Here is a 23057-nt window from a genome sequence, read left to right as displayed (position 1 = left end):
TAAGGATAAGAAAGGAATGGTATGTGGTACGAATACAAAGTTGAAAAGAGATATTTATTCAGCCTTTATATGCCATCATATTACAAAACAATACCAGGGAACTAAAAAGACAAAGCGTGTAAAATAAGACAGTGGCAAAACAAACATGACAGATTTCTTAGGTTGACCTATTCTCGTACAGATAGTACATTATTTTTTTAAGATTTTATTTATTTATTTGACAGAGATCACAAGTAGGCAGAGGCAGGCAGAGAGAGGAGGGGAAGCAGGCTCCCTGCTGAGCAGAGAGCCCAATGTGGGGCTTGATCCCAGGCCCCTGGCTGGGATCATGACCTGAGCTGAAGGCAGAGGCTTTAACCCACTGAGCCACCCAGGCGCACCCAGACAGTACATTATTAATTTGTGTAGCAAAATTTTTCCAATATCTGCAAAGCTAAAAAAATAGTCAAACTACATATTCTATTTATACAGTAAATGTACGTTGGTCATGACACACTTATTTCTACAGGTTATAGCAGGTAAAATTAAGTTAAGAAAAAGTGTTATATTTTACGGACTTGTTATAAAATGAAGAGATCCTCTAGATTTCTGGGTAAGAGGGATAACTAGCAATCCCACAGTGATTTCCACTGTTTCTTGCCATCCGAATATATCCTTGCTCACCAAAGTTGAGGCCCCAGCTTTAGAAAAAGAAATAACACAAAATTACAAATGAATATAATCAAATCACATATCAACTTTTTATCTCCTAGATTGTTTTTTTCCTAAAGTGATTATATATGAAAAGCTATAAAACAAAATTAGAGCAAAATATTATAATAATTTCCCCAGGGGTTTCAGGCAATTTTCAAAGGATAGTTTGGAAGGCTTTAGTGCTATATTAATGAATAGACTTAATACCTAAGGAAAACAATATAAACTCCACCCCAAAGCTTTAATCCTCCTACTTTGTAAATACACTTCCTGCAGGGAAAGGGTATTATGGTCCTTTCCAAGGCCCCATCATTAAATGTTTTTGCATAACAGGATCATAAATTATTATTTTCTATCAAACTTAGATTCCTTTAGAGAATGTCAACTAAGAAGTATTTTTGAATGACTACTATGGAAAAGGCATAAGGTAGGAAATTCCAAAGGAAGAAATAAAAAGGGCCCCCCTCAAACAGCTTTTTGATCTTGAAGTGGAGCTGAGGTAAGACTTTCTCATAGGTAAAGCTGTGAAAAAATGGAATATGCTATCTTAGGAGAAGGTGAGCTCACTGGCTCTGGAAGCGTTCAATCAGAGGTTTGCATAACTTGTTAGAGATGTTGCAGAGGGAATTTGTAGGTCAAGTAAGAGTTAGAAGAGACCAATGGTCTCTCGCTTTTTTGATTTCATGAACTTTGAGAATTTAAAAATTTTGCAAATTTACATAAAGTTACCAATATTTTATAGGTATTTTATTTTTTTAAAGGTTTTATTTCTTTATTTGACAGAGAGAGAGAGAGAGAGAGAGAGAGAGAGAAACAGAGAGTAGCAGAGGGATAGGGAGAAGCAGGCTCTTCACTGAGCAGGGAGCTTGATGTGGGCCTCTAGTCCAGGACCCTAAGATCATGACCTGAGCCGAAGACAAACACTCAACTGACTGAGCCGCCCAGGTGCCCTATTTTATAGTTATTTTAAAGATTTCATTTATTGATTGATTTTTAGAGAGAGACAGAGAATGAGAGAGAGCAAGTGAGCAGGGAGAAAGGGAGAGGAAGAGAGAATCTCACACAGAACACAGAGCCTAATGCGGGATTCGATCCCATACCCTGATATTCTGACCTGACCCAAAATCAAGAGTCAGAAGCTTAACTGACTAAGCCACCCAGGTGCTCCAAAGTTACCAATTTTTAAGTTAGCAAGTACAGACATAAAAAAATGCTCTTTATATCACCATCGTATTGTAAAAGAAAGGATTTTTTTTTTTTTTTTTTTTTAAGATTTTATTTATTTGACAGAGAGAGCTAACAGTGAGAGAGGGAACGCAAGCACGGGGAGTGGAAGAGGGAAAAGCAGGCTTCCCACTGAGCACAGAGCCCGATGTGGTCTTGATCCCAGGGTCCTGGGATCATAACCTGAGCCAAAGGCAGACGCGTAATGACTGAGCCACCCAGAGACCCCAGAAAGGATGTTTCAACACCAAAACAAAACTTAAGAGGACATAGTCTCTACTTTAAGGATAGTCCTTTGAACCAAATAAATGTGTATATTTATGAAGAATACATCAAAATATTCGTATTTTCTCATTTTGTCACAGACTAGTGAAAAAACTGACAAGATTTTTGTAAGATAAATATTTTCTTAAGTTTTTTTATGATTCTGAGATTTTTGTAATTGTAGATATACAAATAATTATACTCTGAAGCAAATTCATTAAGTTCTATAACTAGGATACAAATAAAAGCATGAATTTGAGAAAGTGCCTACTGTGTTTATATTTGGAGAGCAGCAAGACATTTAGTTGAAAGGAAAATTACACGTCTTTAGGGTAGAAGGGGACAAAGAGGATAGAAAGTTGGGTTGGGGCTATGTTGTGAAGAGCTTAGAACAATAGGCTATGGAACCCATAATTTAATTCCATAGGCAAAGGGAAACAGTTGAAAGTTTTTGCTCAGGACTCAAAGGAGAGGTAGATTGTGTCTTTGCATGCAGTGGAGAAACTAAGAAATGTGGCTTTATTGCAAGCAGACAGATGGCATCATTTAAAATGGCTATGCTCTAATAGGCCTTAACTGTTCTCTGTATCAGCCATTCAGTGGACACTTTGCAGGTCTTATTTTTCCCTCTTGTATCATTTAATGAGGTTGTCCCCACTTCTCTCCTGGCCTTAAGATAATACATGCCCTGATATTTCCCTTCTCTCTCTGCTCACTCCTTCTTAAAATCTTTTGCAGTCTTCTTTATTGTTTCCTTTCATTTATTACCACTTTGCTGATTAAAATACTTTAATGCCTCCCCAATATCTTTAAAATAAAATCCAAACTCCACTGTCACCTCTTATCAATAGATGGAGTATTCTTTTAGTATCCCAAAACAATTATGATAAATTCAGGTGAAGCTATTATTAATATTAATAGCCACAATTCATTGAGCACCTAGCTCTGTGCTAAGCACCCTAACCTATACTATCTCACTTAATTATCACCCTGTGAGGAGGAAAATGGTCAAAGTGGCAAAATGGCTTGCTAAGATGGTTAATTATGAAGCCAGGGCACAAATCTAGGATTGTTTTACTCCAAAGCCTACTAGCCTTAACCCTACATTATTCCTGTGAGTGAGGTAGCATGAGAGATGAAATTCAGACCAGAACATCCAGGACTTTATATAATCGATATCTTCCTATATTTTGTTTTGTAGTTATTTCACTGCCTTAAAAAAGTAGGTAAAAAATTAAAGAAAAACTGAGTTTGGACTTAAGTTCTGGTAATGAAATTTGAACTGAGTTGTAATTACTAGCAGTATGAACTCAGTCAGTGAGGTCCTATTCAGAATCTGGATAGCTCACTTTCCCCCGCTTCGCAGAACAAGATCAACTATCCCAAACTTTGTAGAAATCCCAGACCTCTTTTGACTGAGTCCTGCTAACCTTCCCTTAAAGAATAACACTGATTAAAAAATCTCAGCTAAATGAATACGAGGACAAATTCTTTCCTTCGGAACTGTGCAAAGTCAGCTCCAAATGTTGATTCTGGTCCTTACCAAGTTGTTTATTTTTACTGGTTCTATAGTCCTTTCATTCAAACTGTTTACCTGCAGGCAAGTTTCTTTAACTCTGTCAGTACCAGGAGTTTCCTATTCTGTATTATGGAGATAAAATGCGTATCCCTTAAAAATTCTGGTGAAGCTAGAATTTTCTTACCAGAAGTACTTGCACAGTGTCTGTATGTAGTAAATAGTGAGTAGAGGTGGCTATGTTTGTTATTATCCAAGTATGAGTCCATTTGACTGGACTCAAGTAGAGTTCATCCCCTTTAAAAAAAATACAGACTTTTTCTAGAGTAACCAACAGTCCAGCTTGCCTGGGACTATTCTGGTTTCAAAAAAAAAGTCCTGTGGCCTGGGAAACCCATTAGTCTTTGAGATGGTGAGATGGTCGGCCACCCTACCTTCTCCCTGCATATTGTAGACTACTAACTTGTAAGACATTCCTTCTAGAATGTATGCCAGTTTCCTTTGTGATAAACCGTAGTTCTGAGCTTCCTAGTCTATGCCAGATACTACTGCATGCATTAGGATTATGGATGTAAATGAGATAGACAAAGTCTTTTCAAAGCCTACATAAGAAACATACAGTAAACAAGTAAATAATATGATAAAATATAAGTACTATGAAGAAAATTAAAGCAGAGTAAGGGGATATGGAATGTTGGGAATCAGGGCTACATTTTAGGAGTAGTCAGGGAATGCTTCTCTGAGGAAACATTTGCACAAAGACAGTAAGTGAAGGTGCAAATGATGCAAAGATCTGGAAAAAGAGCTGGAATAAACTTGATATGTGAGAAATTACAAGTGTCTCTTGAGAAAAGGTACTGAAAAAAAGCTAGTGTTCTTGGAGCTGAGGGAGATGGGCAGATGTAGTGGGAAATGCCGTTGGAGAGACAGGCTGAGGCCAAAAATTGTCATGGTTTTATAGGTCATGGATTTTATTCAGTGTGAAGGAAAGCCATTAGGGCATTTGGGGCAGGAGAGTAAAATAACCTCCTTTATGCTGTAGAAAGATCATCCTGGCTACTATATAGAGGACTGATTGTAAGCAAACAAGAAGGGAGTGACTACCAGTTAGGAGATTATAGCTATAGACCAAAAGATGGATGGTGACTTGAACTAGAGCAGTAACAGCAGAGATATTGAGAAGTAATAAGATTTGGGAAAATTTAATGATGATAGAAATGACAGAATTTGCTGATGGTTTAGGTGTGAGAGAGCAAATGAAGAAAGAATGGTTCCAGTATTTTGACCTGGGGTAAATGCTGTTGGCATATACCGAGATGGGAAAAATTGGAGCAGTGGCAGGAAGTCAAAAGTTCTGTTTTGGATGTGTTAAGTTAAAGAGGCCTATGAATACTCCGGTGGAGAGGTCAAATAGTGGGCTTTTGGTCACAGAGTCTGGAGCTCAGAAAGGAGGTTAGAGTTGAAGGTACAAAGCTGAGAGTTACCAGCTGTTTGTTGTTTAAAACTGACACTAAACGAGATCATCAAGAGAGTATATAGAGAGAAATTGAGGCCTGGGGATTATAATATTTAAAAGGAAGGAAGATTAAGAGGAACTACAGAACTCAGGAGACTGAGAGGTAAAGTAGGAAGAAAACCAGGGTGGGGTATGATCCCCTGAAAGTCAAATAAAGTGTTTCGGAAAGCAGAGAGTAACCATACATCAAATGTTAAGAATGCAGGAAGATGAGACCTGAAAACTATTTAATGAGGCAAGATGGAGGTGATTGCTGATCTTGAAAAGATCGATTTCAGTGGAGTAGTGGGAATAAGTTATAAATTGAGTTATAAACCAAATGCACATTCTTAATCTCTCTGTAGGGAAATCTCTAAATATATGAAAGAAAAACCATTAGATTGTAACTTTTTCCTTTTTTCCTTTCCAGCCTTTGATTCCATGGAGAGGAGGCAGTACATATGAGTTTAATGTAGACCCCTATCATGTTTAATGTAGAACATTAACTGTAAGAGTCAGGATCTCTTGAAAGATCAGACAGTAGCTTTCACTGAGGGAAAATAGAATATGTTCTTTTTTCCAACTTGTATCTTCCTAACTTAATCCCATTTATGAATGAAAAGGAGGCATTTCAGTCTCTCATTCATCAGCTCCACTGACTTACTTCATTATCTAGAGGCCCATCTATTTTGCAACTACTTATCTTAGAGAGTTCACCAGATATCTCTTAAAGGTGTTCTGGGTACTTTCCTAGTTTTGGGGAAGTGTGTGTGTGTGTGTGTGTGTGTGTGTGTGTGTGTGTATTTAAGGTTCTCATGATCTAATGGCTAATGCCTTTAATTTTTTTCCCCAGGCTAAAATTATTCTATGCCCAGTAACTTTGGGCCTCCATTACTCATTGATCTGTAGATTAGATTAAACTCCTCCCCAACCTTTAAAAAAATAAAAAGCATAATTGACATACAATATCCTATTAGTTTCAAGTGTGATTTCACAGCGATTTGATATTTTTTTTTTTTAAAGATTTTATTTGTTTATTTGACAGAGATCACAAGTAGACAGAGAGAGAGAGAGAGAGGGAAGCAGGCTCCCTGCTGAGCAGAGAGCCCGATGCGGGACTCGATCCCAGGACCCTGAGATCATGACCTGAGCCGAAGGCAGCGGCTTAACCCACTGAGCCACCCAGGCGCCCCGATTTGATATTTTTATACATTACAAGTGATCCTCATAAGTCTAGTTACACCTGTTACCACACAAAGTTATTACAATATTATTGACTATATTCTCTATACTGTACATTATATCCCCATGACCTATTTATTTTATAACTGGCAGTTTATACCTCTTAATGCCCTTTACCTATTTTTCCCATCCGCTCAAATCCTTCCTCTTCTGGTAACCAATAGTTTGTTTCCTGTATCTAGGAGTCTGTTTCTGTTTTATTTATTTTTTAAATTCTACATATAAGTGAAATCATATGGTATTTGTTTATCTAACTTATTTCGCTTGGCATTATGCTAGGTTCATACATGTCACAAATAGCAAGATTTCACTGTTTTTCTATGACTGAGTAAAATTCTGTTATATATCCCATCTTCCTTATCCATTTATCTATCGATGAACATTTAATGATTTTATTTATTTGACAGAGGCACGGAATGAGTAGGATTTTTAGTGAGGGTTTTTTTTTTCTCATTTTAAAAGTAATAAGGTAATTTTTTTTAAACTTGGTATTTCTTTTTTTCTTTTTCTTTTTTTAAATTACTTATTTATTTATTTGATAGAGAAAGAGACAGCAGGAGAGGGAATACAAGCAGGGGGAGTGGGAGAGGGAAAAGCAGGCTTCCCACTGAGCAGGGAGCCTGATGTGGGGCTCAATGTGGGAGATGATATGGGGATCAATCGCAGGGCCCTGGGATCATGACATGAGCCAAAGGCAGACTCCTAACGAGGAAGCCACCCAGGTGCCCTAAAGTAATAAGGTACTTGTTAAAGACTTTTGAAAATGCTTAAAGGTAGACAAAGATAACCATTATTAACATTTGGTATAATTCTTTCTGGTATTTTAGTATAACATAAATCAGAGAAATTGGGCATACAGTCTTAAACTTAATATTTATTTTATGTTTATATGTATTCTCCATTTAAACATATATTCAAGTATTTTATTAGGTTATTAATAATAGTCTGAATAAAAATAGTTTCTAATACATGTACTTGTTTAATATGGTCCCTATTGTTAGACATTTTGGGTTTACTGGTTTTCACTATTAAAGAAGAAGAATGAGGGGCGCCTGGGTGGCTCAGCGGGTTAAAGCCTCTGCCTTCGGCTCAGGTCATGATCCCAGGGTCCTGGGATCGAGCCCCACATCGGGCTTTCTGCTCAGCAGGGAGCCTGCTTCCCTTCCTCTCTCTGCCTGCCTCTCTGCCTGCCTGTGATCTCTGTCTTTAAATAAATAAATAAAATCTTTAAAAAAAAAAAAAAAAGAAGAAGAATGAATGCTATAATTTACATAAATTGGATATGAAGCTTTCCTCATATTTAAGATTATTTTCTTCATTTAGATTGCAAGAAGTGAGAAAAAACTGGACAGAGAATGTGAACATTTAAATAGGTTTTGATTCATATTATTGAATTGCTTTCAAGGAGGATTGTAACAATTTATTCTTCCACTGAAATGTATGAGAGTGCCCATTTCACCACAGACAGGTGGGATTTCTGTAGGCAGCAATGGGCTTTAAGGGCATTTCAGAAAGATGAAACAGCACAAGTAAAGAAATAGAAATAGCTAAGAGCCTATAAACTTAGGGAATGAAGAGTAAGTAGTTCACTGTGGCCAGAGTGTAAATATGGGTGCATGAGAACCTAGGGAAAGAATAGTCTAGAAAGCTATGTTGGAAGCTGGATAATGGAGAATCTTGAGTGCCTGGCTAGGAATCTGGACTTCATTATGATGGCAATGGTAAACTATTTAGAATTTTTGACTATGAGTTTACATAATCTACATTTTAAGAAGGTACTTCCATAGCTAGGTGAGAATAGGATCTGAATTAGAGCAGGAATAGAAAGAAATATAAAATCTGATTCAGAGGCCGAATGGACAGGGCTATGTGGATTGAAGGAGAGAAAGGAGAGTCCAAGATGATACCAAAGCTTTGATAACTTGAAGATGGTGATGCATTACTCAAAATACAGAATTATTCTCCCTTGGGCTTATTCTAAAATACTTTTCAGGGGCAGACAGTGAAAGGGGCGTTTAGATGGAAGGAGAGAGAGAATTTGAATTTAGACTTTTTGAGAGAGACAATGTGTGTGTTGTGAGTAGCAGTAGGGTAGGCAGGTGGGAAATTTGAATTTTTAAAAAGATTTCATTTATTTCTTTGAGAGAGAGAGTGAGCAAGACAGACAGAACACAAGTGGGGAAAAACAGAGGGAAAGGGAGGAACACATTCCCTGATGAGCATGGAGCCCGATGCAGGGCTCCATCCCAGGACTCTGGGATCGTGACTCAAGCCAGTGGCAGAAAATTAACTGACTGAGCCACCCAGGTGTCCAGAAATTTTGATTAAAAAAAAAAAAGATTTATTTATTTATTAGAGAGAGAGCACACATACATGGCAGGAGGGGCAGAGGGAGAGAATCTTCAAACAGACTCCCTGCTGAGTGTGGGGGCAGTGAGGGCAGTTGGGGGCCTGAGGCTCCAATCTCATAATCCATGAGATCACAGCCTGAGCTGAAACCAAGAGTCAGTTGTTTAATCAACTGAGCCAACCAGGCTCCCCAGAAATTTGGATTTTTAAGCAAATCTGTCAAGTTGGAAGTTGGACATGGAAGTCTGTTGCTTAGTAGAGAGATTGTTTTTAGAGACTATGAATTGGGTATCATCCACATAATGGCAACAGTTGAAACTCAAATTGCAGATGTGTTTGCTCTAGTATAGCTGGAGCTAGAGCATGAGGGACAGGTGGAAGAAAATAAGAAATGAGGCTAAAGCTGATATTGCAAAATGAGTCAGGATAGTGTTACGTCGTAGATGCCAAAGAAATAAGTGTAGTACAGAGTTTATAAAGCAGAGAAACTGTTCACATTTCTGTGCCATTACATATCCTTTATAGGTGACTGGGCCATTTATTTTCCTCCTCTAGAACATGAGCAATTCCACTCATCTGAAAACTTAATACAAGGAAGTAGTGCCTTCTCTGTGAAACTTTTAGGCAGTTAGGCATCTCCTCATCTATGGCCCATAGCCATTGAGACATATATCATTATACCATGATGTTTTGTATTTTATTGTTTTAAAAATATATCTAATTCCCCACTGGACTCTTATGTGAGCTCTTTTGGGACAGGATGATTTCTCGTTTATTTTCGTATTTCCAGGGCCTAGAAAACGCCCATCGCATTGTAGATCCCTAATAAATGTTCATTGAATGAGTAAGTGTTAAGAAGGGGTTTTGGATTTAAACACTAAAAGATATAAATGGTCTTCCAGAAGAGCAGTTTCAATAGAGAAGGGAAGTTAAAAAAAAAAAAAAATAGAGAAGTTAGAATACACGTTGTAGGAAGTCAACAAGAAAAAAGATATAAGTGAAAATATTGCTTCATATCCCTGGTCCAGGCCCAAGCAGATCAGTGCTGTGAATAGGTTACAAGTGAACAAAGATGTTGTTTCCCCCAACTACTTCCCAATAAGCCATACAAATACTACCATCTTCTATGTGTGCCATGTATTGTATTAGAGATACAAGGACAATACAGATCTTTACCCCAATGGTGCATCCCGAATACAATATAAATATAATTCATAAAGTACTCCAGTATGCATAAGACATTTTTGGAGCATAGAAAAAAGACATTTTACCCAGCTTAAGGATTTAGAGGGAAATTTCTGTTATAGAGAATGCCTTGGCTGGTTTGAAGGAAAAGGAGAAATAAACCAAGTGAGGAGAAAGAATGTTCCTGGCAGAGGGAACAGCATAACCAAGGTATGAAGATATTAAAGATAAAATGCTATGTATGGGAACTCTGTGCATAGTTAAATGTAACTGGAATAAAAAGTGGGAGACAAGTGCCAGCAATTGAGCCTGGTCAGACAGGCAGAGACCACAACCATAGATGACTTGTCTTCCCCACTGGGCAACATTTTTTTTTAAAGATTTTATTTATTCATTTGACAGAGAGATAGAGAGAGAGAGAGCACAAGTAGGCAGAGCAGCAGACAGAGGCAAAGGGAGAAGCAGGCTACTCGGTGAACAGGGAGCTGGATGCGGGGCTTGATCCCACGATCCTGGGATCATGACCAGAGCTGAAGGCAGCAGCTTAACCAACTGAGCCACCCAGATGCCCCCACTGGGGAACATTTATACCAAAGGGTACTCTGTAGAATAGTTATAACCCCAGTTTGTCATATTTGAGACACACCAGTCTGGAAGCAGCACAAAAGATGGATTTGAAAGTAAAGAAGACCACTTTGAAGGCTACAGGAATAGTTCAGGCAAAAGATGTCTGAAGCAAAGCAATAATGGAAGAAATGGAGAGGGGACAGAGGCAAGGACAAATATGTGGGAAATTAGATTGACTTGCTGCTTGATTAGATCTTGAGGAGCCTACAATAAATCCATAGTATCTTGTTGGGTGACTGTGTTGTGTGTGGTTGCCATTTAGTGAGTTAGGAAGTTCTGGAGAGGACAATATGGTAGAGAGGGTACTGAATTCCTTGGACATACTGAGTTTGGAGAAACTAAGATACATGGAAGTGGGTATGTCCAGATAAATAAGTCCATATTTCAGGGCAGAGAATAGAGCTAGGGCTTGAGCTTTGGAAACTATCAGCATATAGGTTATAGCTAAAATCATAAGAAAAATGTAGGCTAAGAGGAGTAATGAGAAGAGGATGGAGCCCTGGAGGAAAGACCAACATTTGGGGGCTAAGCAGAGGAATAGATATTTATAAAGGAGACTGAGAAGGAATGATCAGAGAAGTATTGTAGAAGATAAATCATGAAAACTGCTGAAGCCAGAACAGGAAGTGAAGAAATGGGAGCACTAATTAATTTTGAATGTCACTTTATAAGAAGCTATAAATGTTTATCATTGTTGTTATTATCATTATCATAATCACAGGAAAGCACTGGGTTGAAGCTCCATCAAATTCCTTATTTTAATTAAATATACACTTAAGTGCAAATATATTACCTGTTTTTCACGAGCCAGTAGTCTCTTCCATTAAGGTTACCATAGCCAACCACTAATACACCATGATTCACATTCTGAGTACAGGATGGGTCATAGTAGACACCTGAGAATAAAATGTGGGTGGAGAAAAAGAGTGAACCATATGTGGCAATGAAGGACATTTGAAAATGCTATTGCTTTTAGTAGACTGTTTTACATACATAGGAAGCAAGCTGAATTATAGTTTTAGGAACATATACTCTCATCAAACTAATTAGAGTTAATAATTCTTTGCCACAATGCTGTATTTGTCAGTTTTCTTGCCAACTTTGGCATCAATCCAATCACAGTTCCCTTGGAAATCTTTGATAAACAGCTACCTTTTTCTAATTATTTTTTTATTTTTATTTTTTATTATTATTATTTTTAAGATTTTATTTATTTATTTGACAGAGAGATCACACGCAGGCAGAGAGGCAGGCAGAGAGAGAGGAGGAAGCAGGCTCCCTGATGAGCAGAGAGCCCGATGTGGGGCTCGATCCCAGGACTCTGAGACCATGACCTGAGCCGAAGGCAGCGGCTTAACCCACTGAGCCACCCAGGCGCCCCTCTAATTATTTTTTTACAGATTTTAGTTATTTATTTGAGAGAGAGAGACCACAAGTGAGTATGAGCAGAGGGAGGGACAGAGAGAGAGAGAGAGAGAGAATCCCATGCAGACTCTGCACTGAGTGTAAAACCTGACATGGTTCTCGATCCCACAACCCTGAGATCACGATCTGAGTTGAAATCAACAGTTGGATACTTAACCAACTGAGCCACCCAGGTGCCCCTTTTTCTAAAGATTTTTAACTTATATCGCGTCAGTTACTGTATTTCTTTTTATATGTTCCTAAATTGTTTATTCCATATATTTTTATCCTTTACGATATGAAATGATCTTTGGGTGAGTTTGTATGCTTGTTTGTTTGTTTTAAATAAAACAGTAGAGTCATTTGGTTTAACACAATGTTCTAACATTGGCGGGTGCTCTCCTTATATCCCACAGTGCTGTACCAACAGTGCACAGTGGCTCCAGGGGTTAGGAGCCCAGGTTCTGAAGTCAAAGTAGCATGGTTTCTAATCCTTGCTGACCACTTCCAGACTGTATGACTTTATGCCAATTAATGTGTGACTTGTTCATCTGTGAAATAGGGCTATTGTGAGGATTAAATAAGATAATTCATGGAAAGAATTTATCATAGTACTCAGCATGAAGTATTGTAAATTTTGATGAGTATTACTTAACTAATTAGAACTGGATATAAAAAATATATATGAAAAAGGGGTGCCTGGGTGGCTCAGTGGGTCAAGCCTCTGCCTTCAGCTCATGTCATGGTCTCAGGGTCCTGGGATCAAGCCCCACATCGGGATCTCTGCACAGCAGGAAGCCTGCTTCCCCTTCTCTCCACCTGCCTCTCTGCCTACTTGTGCTCTCTCTCTCTCTCTCTCTTGTGTCAAATAAATAAATAGAATCCATATATATATATACATATATATATATATATATATATATATATATATGAAATGGAGGATTATGTTTAACCTGAACACTCGGAGGTGGGGTGATGGGGAAGGATAATATTCTTTCTTATGGTGCAGGGGCAGCATATAACAAGAAGATAGCATATCTGAGTTTTTACCACTTTTATACAGGAAGAAAGAAGAGTGTTTCGCATCAATAGCAACAGACACAGGTCCTTTATTGGCCACAGCTTCTTTCAAGGCATCTTCACTGCCAAAGGGAAGTTCAGTATACTTTGAACATGTAGCAGCTCGATGTTTTGAGTCATACCTGCAGTTTCCATCCTGCAAAAAAAGGTTATAAATCAAATAAATAAGTATCCTTCAGCTTCTTTTATATTACCAACATCCTAAGTCTGGATTTCAAATGTTTTCTTTCCTCATTTAGTCTTTCAAATGTCTAGGGTTCCTTCCTCATTTAAAAGAAGAAAAAGCAAATCTCCCAAAACCTTAACCCTTCCATGTTTCACCAGTAACAGAGGAAATACATAACTATCATATTGTTTTAAATTGTGAACATCTTTATGCATGCAGAAGTTGCTGGATAATGTCCCTCAGATTCTCAGGTGGATTGGGGAGGTATACTATGTAAAGATCATAAACTCTAACTAGAACTTTAAAATCTTTTTGATGATATAATGCCTACAAGATGACCTGCAGTTTAAATGATGGTTTACAAAGACCATATAATCTGAAAAACACCTAGAGTGTATATTTTAGTAGGAAAAGAGAGGTTACAAATTCACTTTTGTTGTGCATATACATATGGTTTTTTAAATGCTTAATAGGACAAAGAACTTGAAAGAAATAAACCAAATTAATGGTGGTTAGGGTAGGAGGTTTTAGAGTAGTATTTTCTTTATCTTTTCTAAATTTTCTGTAAAACAGATATATTAATTCATCTAACAAAACATGCAATGGGGGCACCTGGGTGGCTCAGTGGGTTAAAGCCTCTGCCTTCGGCTCAGGTCATGATCCCAGGGTCCTGGGATCGAGCCCCGTATCGGGCTCTCTGCTCAGCGGGGAGCCTGCTTCCTCCTCTCTCTCTGCCTCTCTGCCTACTTGTGATCTCTGTCAAGTGGATGAATAAAATCTTAAAAAAAAAAAAAAACATGCGGGGCGCCTGGGTGGCTCAGTGGGTTAATCCGCTGCCTTCGGCTCAGGTCATGATCTCAGGGTCCTGGGATCGAGTCCCGCATCGGGCTCTCTGCTCAGCAGGGAGCCTGCTTCCCTCTCTCTCTCTCTCTGCCTGCCTCTCCATCTACTTGTGATCTCTCTCTGTCAAATAAATAAATAAAAATCTTTAAAAAAAAAAACAACAACATGCAATGAACTTATGAGGAGGAAGAAGAGAGCATTATTTAGCTTTTTAGTTGGTAGGAGAATGGTGTGACTGATGATCTGAGAATAAGGTTGAGCATGGGAGGCTGTAGGAAAAACAAGTTGAAATACCAGGCAGATGGACAGAAAGAATTCTAAGGCTTACTGAAAATCCATTTTTTGTGAATTCTTCTTGCTTAAAACCAGTGTGCCACTGATGAATTAAGAAGACTACTGAAAAAGGAAGTGAACTCTTAAAAATTTAAGAATTCCTGACCAGGATTTTCATACACTGCTTCTCAAGTGATTGGCTTGGTTGTGGGTTTAGTTCAGTTAGTCAAGGGATAGCATAAGGTCCCAGGGCAGCACAAAAAGTTTGCTTGTGACACACCATGGCTTTGTAAGGATAGGAAACTTCCGAATCGATGCCGTTGTTATCAATGATATACTGGAAAGCCTCTGTCATGAAGCCACCATTGCAGCCTTTATTTCCATATCTTTCAGTTGAGCAATCTACCAGGTTCTGTGCACTCAGAGACACCAGATTTCCTGTTTTCAGCTTCAGCTGTGCTTCCAGGGCCCCCACAGCACTGAACGCCCAACAAGCCCCACAAGCACCCTAAAACAGAGACAAGGGCACAGAGGTAATCATAGAAAGTCAGGAAGGAGGACTTCCATCCCACGAACTGTGTACCTCCCAACGTGTCAGTTCTGTCAGTTGTTACAGGAACAGATCCCCCCACTACAATTTCTTCATTTCTTAGACATGGACATAAAGACTATATATACTTGATTGTTCTCTGAGGAAGGTCCAATATTAATAGAGATTTGCAAATGGCCAAGCTCAGAGCATAATTGCCATAGTCAAATATATAAAGAAAGGGTACCCCCTGAGCCTGCACTAGATCCCAGCTATCTTCACCCTTAAGTAAGGTAGATAGTCATCTACAGTATAGTGATTTTGAGAGGAGCTAGGGATGATTCTCTTGACCTTAAATACCCTTTCTCCTATCAAATAAGGCCTGAAAACATAAGGTAAAATTTTTTCAAACATTTTTAGCTTCATAATTTTTGGATCAAAGATAGTTTACAAGGAAGCATAAACAAACAGAAAACACAAAGCTGCTTTAGTTAAAAAAAAGTCCAGAGCCCTATCATAATTGTTCTCTCTTGCTTCTTCCTTCATTCTACCTTGCTCTCTACCCAAAGGAAGCAAACTGAATTTGCTTTTGGTTAAAGCAAAATCACTCATTAAAATGCAATCTTCCAGGGAAAGGAGCTCATTGGATTATTTATAGTTAACACCTAAACATGTACTTTATTGGATTGTCCCAAATTTTATTTAATTTCTTTATTTTTTTAAGTAGCCTCCATGCCCAACATGGGGCTTTAACTCATGACCCTGAGATTTAGTGTCCTATGCTCTACTGATTGATCCAGCCAGAAGCCTCCAACTTTTATTTTAGACAAGCTCTAGTAAGAAACCTAAAACCAATTACAAGAAAAATATCTAGGAAGAAAAGAATAAGATATTAGCAGGACCATTTACTTCTTAATTTTTACTTTTGGGGTGCCTGGGTGGCTCAGTCTGTCAAGCGTCTGCCTTCACCTCAGGTCATGATCCCAGGGTCCTGGGATTGAGCCCTGCGTCAGGCACCCTGCTCAGCAGGGAGTCTGCTTCTCCCTCTCCCTCTGTCCCTCCCATACTTGTTTTTTCTCTCAAATAAAAAAATAAATAAAATCTTTAAAAATATATGTTTACTTTCTTCTTTGGTTACCAGCTAGGGCAGCTGCTCAGAACACTCGGCTTCCTCTCCCTTACCCTGACCTCTAAGGTGATACATGTGTTTTACCCTTAGTTACCCCTAACTAATTTAGGATTTTTGCTGCTTTTTTTTCTTTTTAAAGTAGTCTCCATGGCCAGTGTAGAGCCCAACATGAGGCTTGAACTCATGACCCTGAGATCGAGACCTGAGCTGAGCTCAAGAGTCAGATGTTTAACTGACTGAGGCACTCAGGCATCCCTTAAAGTGAACTAAAGGAAATACAAAAACATAGGAACAAATTTATAAAAACCCATACTGTACTTCTTACTGTAACAGTGCCAGCCTAGTCATGAGTAAACTAGACTGGTACAATTTCAGCTCTAGGTTTTTCCTCTCTTTCAACCCTGAAATGGAGGGAGAGATATCCTGATCGATATTCTCTCTCACACACAATACTGTTTCCCAAGCAATTGGCTTAGTAGAAGATCCAGTGCAGTTGATCAATAGCATGAGCACTAGAAATCTGTCTGAAAGAAATATATTTGCTCAGTTCACAGTTTTGTCTAATGGAGTTCTAACCATTGGTATTCTAACCATTGGTATTGATTATTATTAATCAATAATCAACTAACATTTACGTAAGTATGGGCGCCTGGGTGGCTCAGTGGGTTAGGCCTCTGCCTTCGGCTCAGATCATGGTCTCAGGGTCCTGGGATCAGACCCTGCATCGGGCTCTCTGCTTGGTGGGGAGCCTGCTTCCCCCTCTCCCTCTGCCTGCCTCTCTACCTACTTGTGATCTCTCTCTGTCAAATAAATAAATAAAATATAAAAAAAAAAAGATTTACATAAGTATGCTAACTTACTCTAAAAGATTGTGAGTAATCTTTAGACAATGCTTTCTATAATTAATTTTAAAAACCAAAAGCAATAGTACCCTGCAAGTTTCAAGTGTTCCTCTAAAAAATTTGTTGAAGAAAGTGGTTACAGTAGGACTAAACAAGATCTAAACCTTGGGGAATACAAATAAAGTATGATATGTGGTCGTTGTCCCCAAGGAGCTTACAATTTAATTGGGAAGACGAGAATAACAAAAATCATTAGAAATAACATTAGGGAGATTCCACTGCCAAATTATGGAGCTAGACTAAGTATTGACAGAGGAGAGAGCTCTTCCTGGATACAGAAGCCTGGGATGACAATACTCACCTGGTATTTCACTTCAGTAACACACCCCTTCTCTCTCCAGTCCACAGAATCAGGCAATTTCTGATTAGAATTTGACTTGTAAGTGACATTTGCCTGCCATTGGCTGGGAACTCTCAGGGAACTCATCAAAGATGACACTTCTTCACTGGTCTGCAAGACAAATATATATATCTCCTTTCACTTATGACCTTCTTTTCAATATTCTAATAACTGTAACTGTGAACGTATTTAACAATTGAGAAAAAACAGTGGTAGTTGTGACCAACATAGGTACTGCTAACTATCAGATAGGTGAACTATCTGGGTCTCTTTCACACTTTGTCTTAGCACCCATTTAGGCATTGGGAAGAAGAAGAAAGTGGTAAAAACTAAGTCACAGGGAGGCAGATTTTTGTTTTAGAGCAAGGCAGAATTTTATTCAAGGGCTGTCTAAAAAGTGGACTGAACTGGGGCACCTGGGTGGCTCAGTGGGTTAAAGACTCTGCCTTTGGCTCAGGTCATGATCTCAGGGTCCTGGGATCGAGCCCCGCATCAGACTCTCTGTGCAGCGGGGAGCCTGCTTCCCCCTCTCTCTGCCTGCCTCTCTGCCTGCTTGTGATCTCTGTCTGTCAAATAAACAAAATCTTAAAAAAAAAAAAAAAAAAAGGTGGACTGAACTGGTTTTCCTTGTGAGAAAGAATTATAAAGGAGATGCCGCATTTAAGTAGAAATTTAACCTACCCAGTGTATTCTCTTCCAAGAGGTACTACGATTCTTAATTTCGGCCTCAACAGTAAAGTTTTGTAGGCAGAAAAAAATTTAAAAACTAATGGGAGAGTATTTGTGATATTAAATACCCACACTCCCTCATTAAGAAAGAAGGTAGACTATATTGAATTATCAGTCTAGACATACATAAGTATGGTAACTTACTCTAAAAGATTGTGAGTGATCTTGGGCAGTGCTTTCTAGAATTAATTAAAAAAAAAAAGCAATACTAGCCTATAAGTTTCAAATATACCTCTAAAAATTTTATTAAGGAAAGTGGTCACAGTAGGATGAAACAAGGAATCTGTAAATTCTTACGTCCTTAAATTCTACTGTTTTCTAACTTTGCATATGTACACACACACACACACACACACACACACACACACACACATATTCCTTTGCTGTTTACCTTCAAATTGCCTTTGGGGAGATGGAAATCATACATACACAGAGATGAAAGTAGGATTATTTGTAATTTACTTACCATGTCTGCCAGATGGTTCATGCCTAGATCATATGAATGCATTCCCATTGAGTATTCCAGATTGTGAAGCATCACAGATTTTAGATTCTTTTCCCAGATAAGACGCCTTGCTACTTCCTCGTTCTAAAATGTAAGGAAAAAGAACATAGTCCCAGCCATTTCTTAAAAGATATTGTAGGTTCATAAAAAAAAAAAAAAAAAGATATTGTAGGTTCAGTTCCAGACCACTGCAGTAAAGCAAATATCACAGTAAAGTGAGTCAAATGAAGTTTTTGGTTTCTCCATGCATATAAAAGTCACGTTTACACTATACTATAGTTTATTAAGTGTGCAAAAGGATTATGTTATTTGAACTTTGAGATAAATTATCAAGGAAGAATACTAATCAAAAGTAATTTTCATTCCTTCCAAGGGACTGGAATCATTAAAAAGAGAGAAAGTATTCACTTAACCAGATAGTGGTGCTAACTGAAAATCTTACTCTAGTTTAAACTTGAAATTAGAGCCTTGTTTCTCAAGGCACCTGGATGAGGGTAAAATTCATCACTACTAAGAAAACAACTCAGTGCACATCCTACTGAAAGTGTCATTTTTATACAAAATAATGTATCAAATTAATACATAATTCTTGCTTACAGAGTCAAAATATACACACACACATACACACATATATCTTAGAGAACTTTTTTTAAGATTTTATTTATTTGAGAGAGAGTGAGAGAGAGCACAAGAGCAGGGTGGGGGCAGAGGGAGAAACAGATCCCTGGCAGAGCAGGGAGACCAATGTGGGGCTCCATCCAGGACCCCAGGATCATGACCTGAGCCAAAGGCAGATGCCCAATGGACTGAGCTACTTAGCCCCCCATAAATATATCTATATATCTTAAAGATTTTATTTTTAAGTAGTCTTCCATACCCAACATGAGACTCCAACCCACAACCCCAAGATCAAGGGTTACATGCTCCACTGACTAAGCCAGCCAGCTGCCCCTCAAATATTTTTTTAAAGTCTCCATGCCCAACATGGAGCTTGAATTCAGGACCCTGAGATTAAGAGTTATGATTAAGAGTCTCCAGCCTAAGCCAGCCAGGCACACCCAAATTCAGAAATATTATATAGATATAGGACTTAGTTATTTGAGGCCCTAGGGTTAAAGTCTTAAAAAAAAAAAAAAAAGATACTATTTATTTGACAGAAAATGAGCAGGGGAGAGGGGTAAGGGGGGAGGGAGAAGCAGACTCCCTGTTGTGCAGGGAGTCCAACACGGGGCTCGATTCCAGGACCCCTTCCAGGACCCCAGGATCATGACCTGAGCCAAAGGCAGATGCTTAACTGACTGGGCCACCCAGGTGCCCTGGTTAAAGTCTTAAAAATCAATAAGTATATGGGGCGCCTGGGTGGCTGTTGGTTAAGCGTCTGCCTTTGGCTCAGGTTAGGATCCCAGGGTCCTGGGATGGAAACCCACATCAGGCTCCCTTCTCAGCAGGGAGCCTGCTTCTCCCTTTCCTCTGCCTGCTGCTCCCCTGCTTATGCTCTCTCTCACTATCTCTCTCTGTGTCAAATAAATAAGCAAAATCTTTTTTAAAAAATCAATAAATATGCATTGAAATAAAAACAAAAGTACATCGTGGGAATTCAAAGTCAAAAACAACATCTGGTAGTGCTTCTGTGTGCTAGGGACTGAAATAGGTCTTTTTGTTCTCAAACATGTACCCTACCTCCCTTGACCTGGAACCTGCATTCTATTTACAACTTTGCTTCCTGGCTTCTATGAATTCTCAGCTCACATGTCATCTTCGATAAGGGTACTTCCCTGAGCTTTCTGTTACGTATCAAGAAAAATCACTCCCAACCCCTCGCAGCCGTCTCCCAAAGCCCTCCAGCTCTAGGTCTCACTAGATCCCCCACACTTTGTTTTTTTCTACCGCACTTATCACCACCTACCATACTATATTCTGCTTATTTATTTACTTAATTCCTATCTCCCCTGCTATGATATGAGCTCCACAAAAACAGGAACGTTGCTTTGTTTCCTGCTATATCTCTGGTACCAAGAATAGAATCTGGCAAGAAATGAGTGCGTAAGCATTTACTGAAATCATTGCTTGTACGAATATCATTTTGAGGGGTACAAAGTACAGGATACTCGAGCAAAAGCAAATTGATCAAGTGATGATCCCACCTACCTTTTCCTGGTATTGTCTGCCATAGGTTTTCTTCCAGAGATTCCAGTGATGATCCAGAGTGGGATCATTCTGTACCTGGGCAACTGCATAGGAGCTCGCCAGGAGTCCCCACACCAGCCATTTCCTTTAGTTAAAGGAAAGGTAACAGAAGAAGAATAGTTATTAGCTGCATATATTGTGGCCAAATTTTTACATTAAAAAAATCACACTGTAAAGTCTGTCGAAAGGACAATACAAATCAGAACTAAACAGGAAACTTCCTGGGATTTATTGTCACAGGGAGGTAGTCTGTAGATTTATGACTGGAATACCACTTCTAATACTTAGTAGCATTTTAAAAAGTGATTTTCAGAAATTTCCTGATACCTGGTATACCAAACTTTCATCCAAGGTAGGAGGGATTGGGTATTGTGAGGAGGCAGGGACTTTATAGGATTTGCCAACAAATCTAACCAAGGGACATCACCCCCTACCATCTTTAAGAGGAGGGAAAACCTTTAAAAAATCAGTTTAACTTCATAATTTTTGAATACCTGGGCTTTTCTTAACTTGTCTATTTAAACATCCACAACATTTAGAGGTAGTTGAAAGACAACTCCCATGTATTGCTTTCAAATCCTAGAGTCATTTTATTTTTTTTTAACTAGTTTTTCCAATAATCAAAACAGCTATTTCAAAGGAAGCACTTATGTACTTTTGAAAACACCACTTCTGTGTTTAAAACAAAAAGATTTGAACAGTAATTCAGTGACTACCTCCCTCAAACTGGATTCTACTTCCTTTTCTGTTTCTTTTAAATTCAAAACAGCTTCAAATTATTCCAAAGAAAGCTACGTTTTAGCCTCAGATTTAGATGTGCAAACAGACATTAACTTTTCGAAAATAGATTCTTTTTAGTCAAAGAAACAAGAGGCAAATTGAGTGGCATAATATTTTTGTTTACTTCCTGGAACCAGTGGTTTAAAGCCTGGCAGGCACAGCACGCTAAAGGCACAAACAGAGGGTTTAAAGACCAAAGAGTAGAAAAAGACCAGAGAGTACGTACATGATAGAACTGGCAGGTGCTCCCATAGTAAGCATGCCTGAAGGCAAAGCCCTCTCCAAAGGTTTGAAGGCAGCAAACAGACCTCCGTTAAATTGACTTTAAAAAGATACTGGGCTTGTCACATGAGGTACCCACAATGAGGAAGTGAACTTTCATTTCAGTTTCATTTAAAATCTAACCACATCAGCTATCTCTGGCCCTCACCCCTATAGTTTTAGAGTTAATGTGGGTACAGTAAGCCATCAAAAACCACCCCCAGGGGAGCCAATCAGTAGAACAAACTCAGTAAAATAGGAGCAGTTCCAGTTTACCTTTTAATCCCTCATCATTTGGATAATTCACTTCAAAACACCAACTTTCAGACGGAAAAATTTAGTTATGAAGACAATAGGATTAGGCTCCTGAAATCCGAGTTTCCTCCAGACTTTCCTACAAATACCTGTAAACTTCTGTGATTACTGTTGTCTCATTCTTACTCAACTATTCCTTGATTCATAATTAAAATATCTTTTTTTTAATTATTTATTGGGCACCTGGGTGGCTCAGTTGTTTGGGTGACTGCCTTCGACTCAGGTTGTGATCTTGGGGTCCTGGGATTGAGTCCCGCATCTGGCTCCTTGCTCAGTGGGGAGCCTGCTTCTCCCTCTTCCATTCCCCCTGGTTGTCTCTCTCTCTCTCTTCTCTCTGACAAATAAAAAAATAGAATCTTTTAAAAATTGAATAACTGGGCACCTGGGTGGCTCGGTGGGTTAAGCCTCTGCCTTCGGCTCGGGTCGTGATCTCAGGGTCCTGGGGTCTAGTCCTGCGTCGGGCTCTCTGCTCAGTGGGGAGCCTGCTTTCTCCTCTCTCTCTCTCTCTGACTACTTGTGATCTCTGTCTGTCAAATAAATAAATAAAATCTTTTAAAAAATTGAATAACTATGTAGATAATTCCTGTACATGGCAATGCAAATGAATTTTGTCTAGTAGATTCTACTGAATAGAGAATGTAAATGGCTGTCACTTCAATTCTTATTTGAACCAGCTTTAGTATCTTACTGATCCCATATCAATTGATGACTTGAATAAAATATTGATACATGTTTATTTTATATTTGCACAAGTCATATTCTCAAATTTTTAGAAACTATACTTTAGCAATTAAATCCTGAAATAACTCCACATTAGTATATATAGTCCTCATTTATTTTTTATGGCCATTTAGCATCTTTTTTTTTTAAATTTTATTTTTCATAAACATATAATAACTTTTTATCCCCAGGGGTACAGGTCTGTGAATCGCCAGGTTTACACACTTCACAGCACTCACCATAGCACATACCCTCCCCAATGTCCATAATCCCACCCCCCAACCCCCCTCCCCCCATTA

The 23057-nt window shown here is 38.7% G+C and overlaps 1 protein-coding gene across 2 annotated transcripts; it reads right to left on the bottom strand.

Annotated features, from left to right (window-relative positions):
* Positions 1–35: 35 nt before the first annotated feature.
* Positions 36–21795, bottom strand: LOC111162017 (cathepsin S). Of its 2 annotated transcripts, XM_022526173.1 has the most exons (9): positions 21689–21795; positions 20644–20767; positions 18457–18579; positions 17223–17372; positions 14642–14869; positions 13050–13215; positions 11389–11491; positions 558–680; positions 36–425 (listed from the first exon to the last, which is right to left on the bottom strand). In XM_022526173.1, exons 1-8 carry the CDS (start codon positions 21721–21723, stop codon positions 581–583), a joined length of 1029 nt encoding a protein of 342 aa, XP_022381881.1. In that variant the 5' UTR covers positions 21724–21795; the 3' UTR covers positions 36–425; positions 558–580. The 2 variants fall into 2 exon arrangements, with proteins under 2 accessions (XP_022381881.1, XP_022381880.1); XM_022526172.1 differs by having other exon boundaries at positions 36–680.
* Between the last annotated feature and the right edge of the window lie 1262 nt (positions 21796–23057).

Source organism: Enhydra lutris, unplaced genomic scaffold (assembly GCF_002288905.1).
Source record: "Enhydra lutris kenyoni isolate GAN:26980312 unplaced genomic scaffold, ASM228890v2 scaffoldscaffold88, whole genome shotgun sequence".
NCBI classification, from domain to species: Eukaryota; Metazoa; Chordata; class Mammalia; order Carnivora; family Mustelidae; genus Enhydra; species Enhydra lutris.
Note: the sequence above shows the minus strand (reverse complement) of the source record. Positions and strands in the feature narration are given on the sequence as shown.

Bases quoted from the DNA above. Each gene is read 5' to 3' on its own strand.
- LOC111162017 (XM_022526172.1), bottom strand. From the start codon at position 21,723: ATGCTTACTATGGGAGCACCTGCCAGTTCTATCAT. The intron at 14,870-17,222 runs GTGAGTATTGTC...TCTCTGTTTTAG, and splicing joins TTACTGAAGTGAAATACCAG to GGTGCTTGTGGGGCTTGTTG. The intron at 681-11,388 runs GTAATATATTTG...CTTTTTCTAAAG, and splicing joins TACTGGCTCGTGAAAAACAG to CTGGGGCCTCAACTTTGGTG.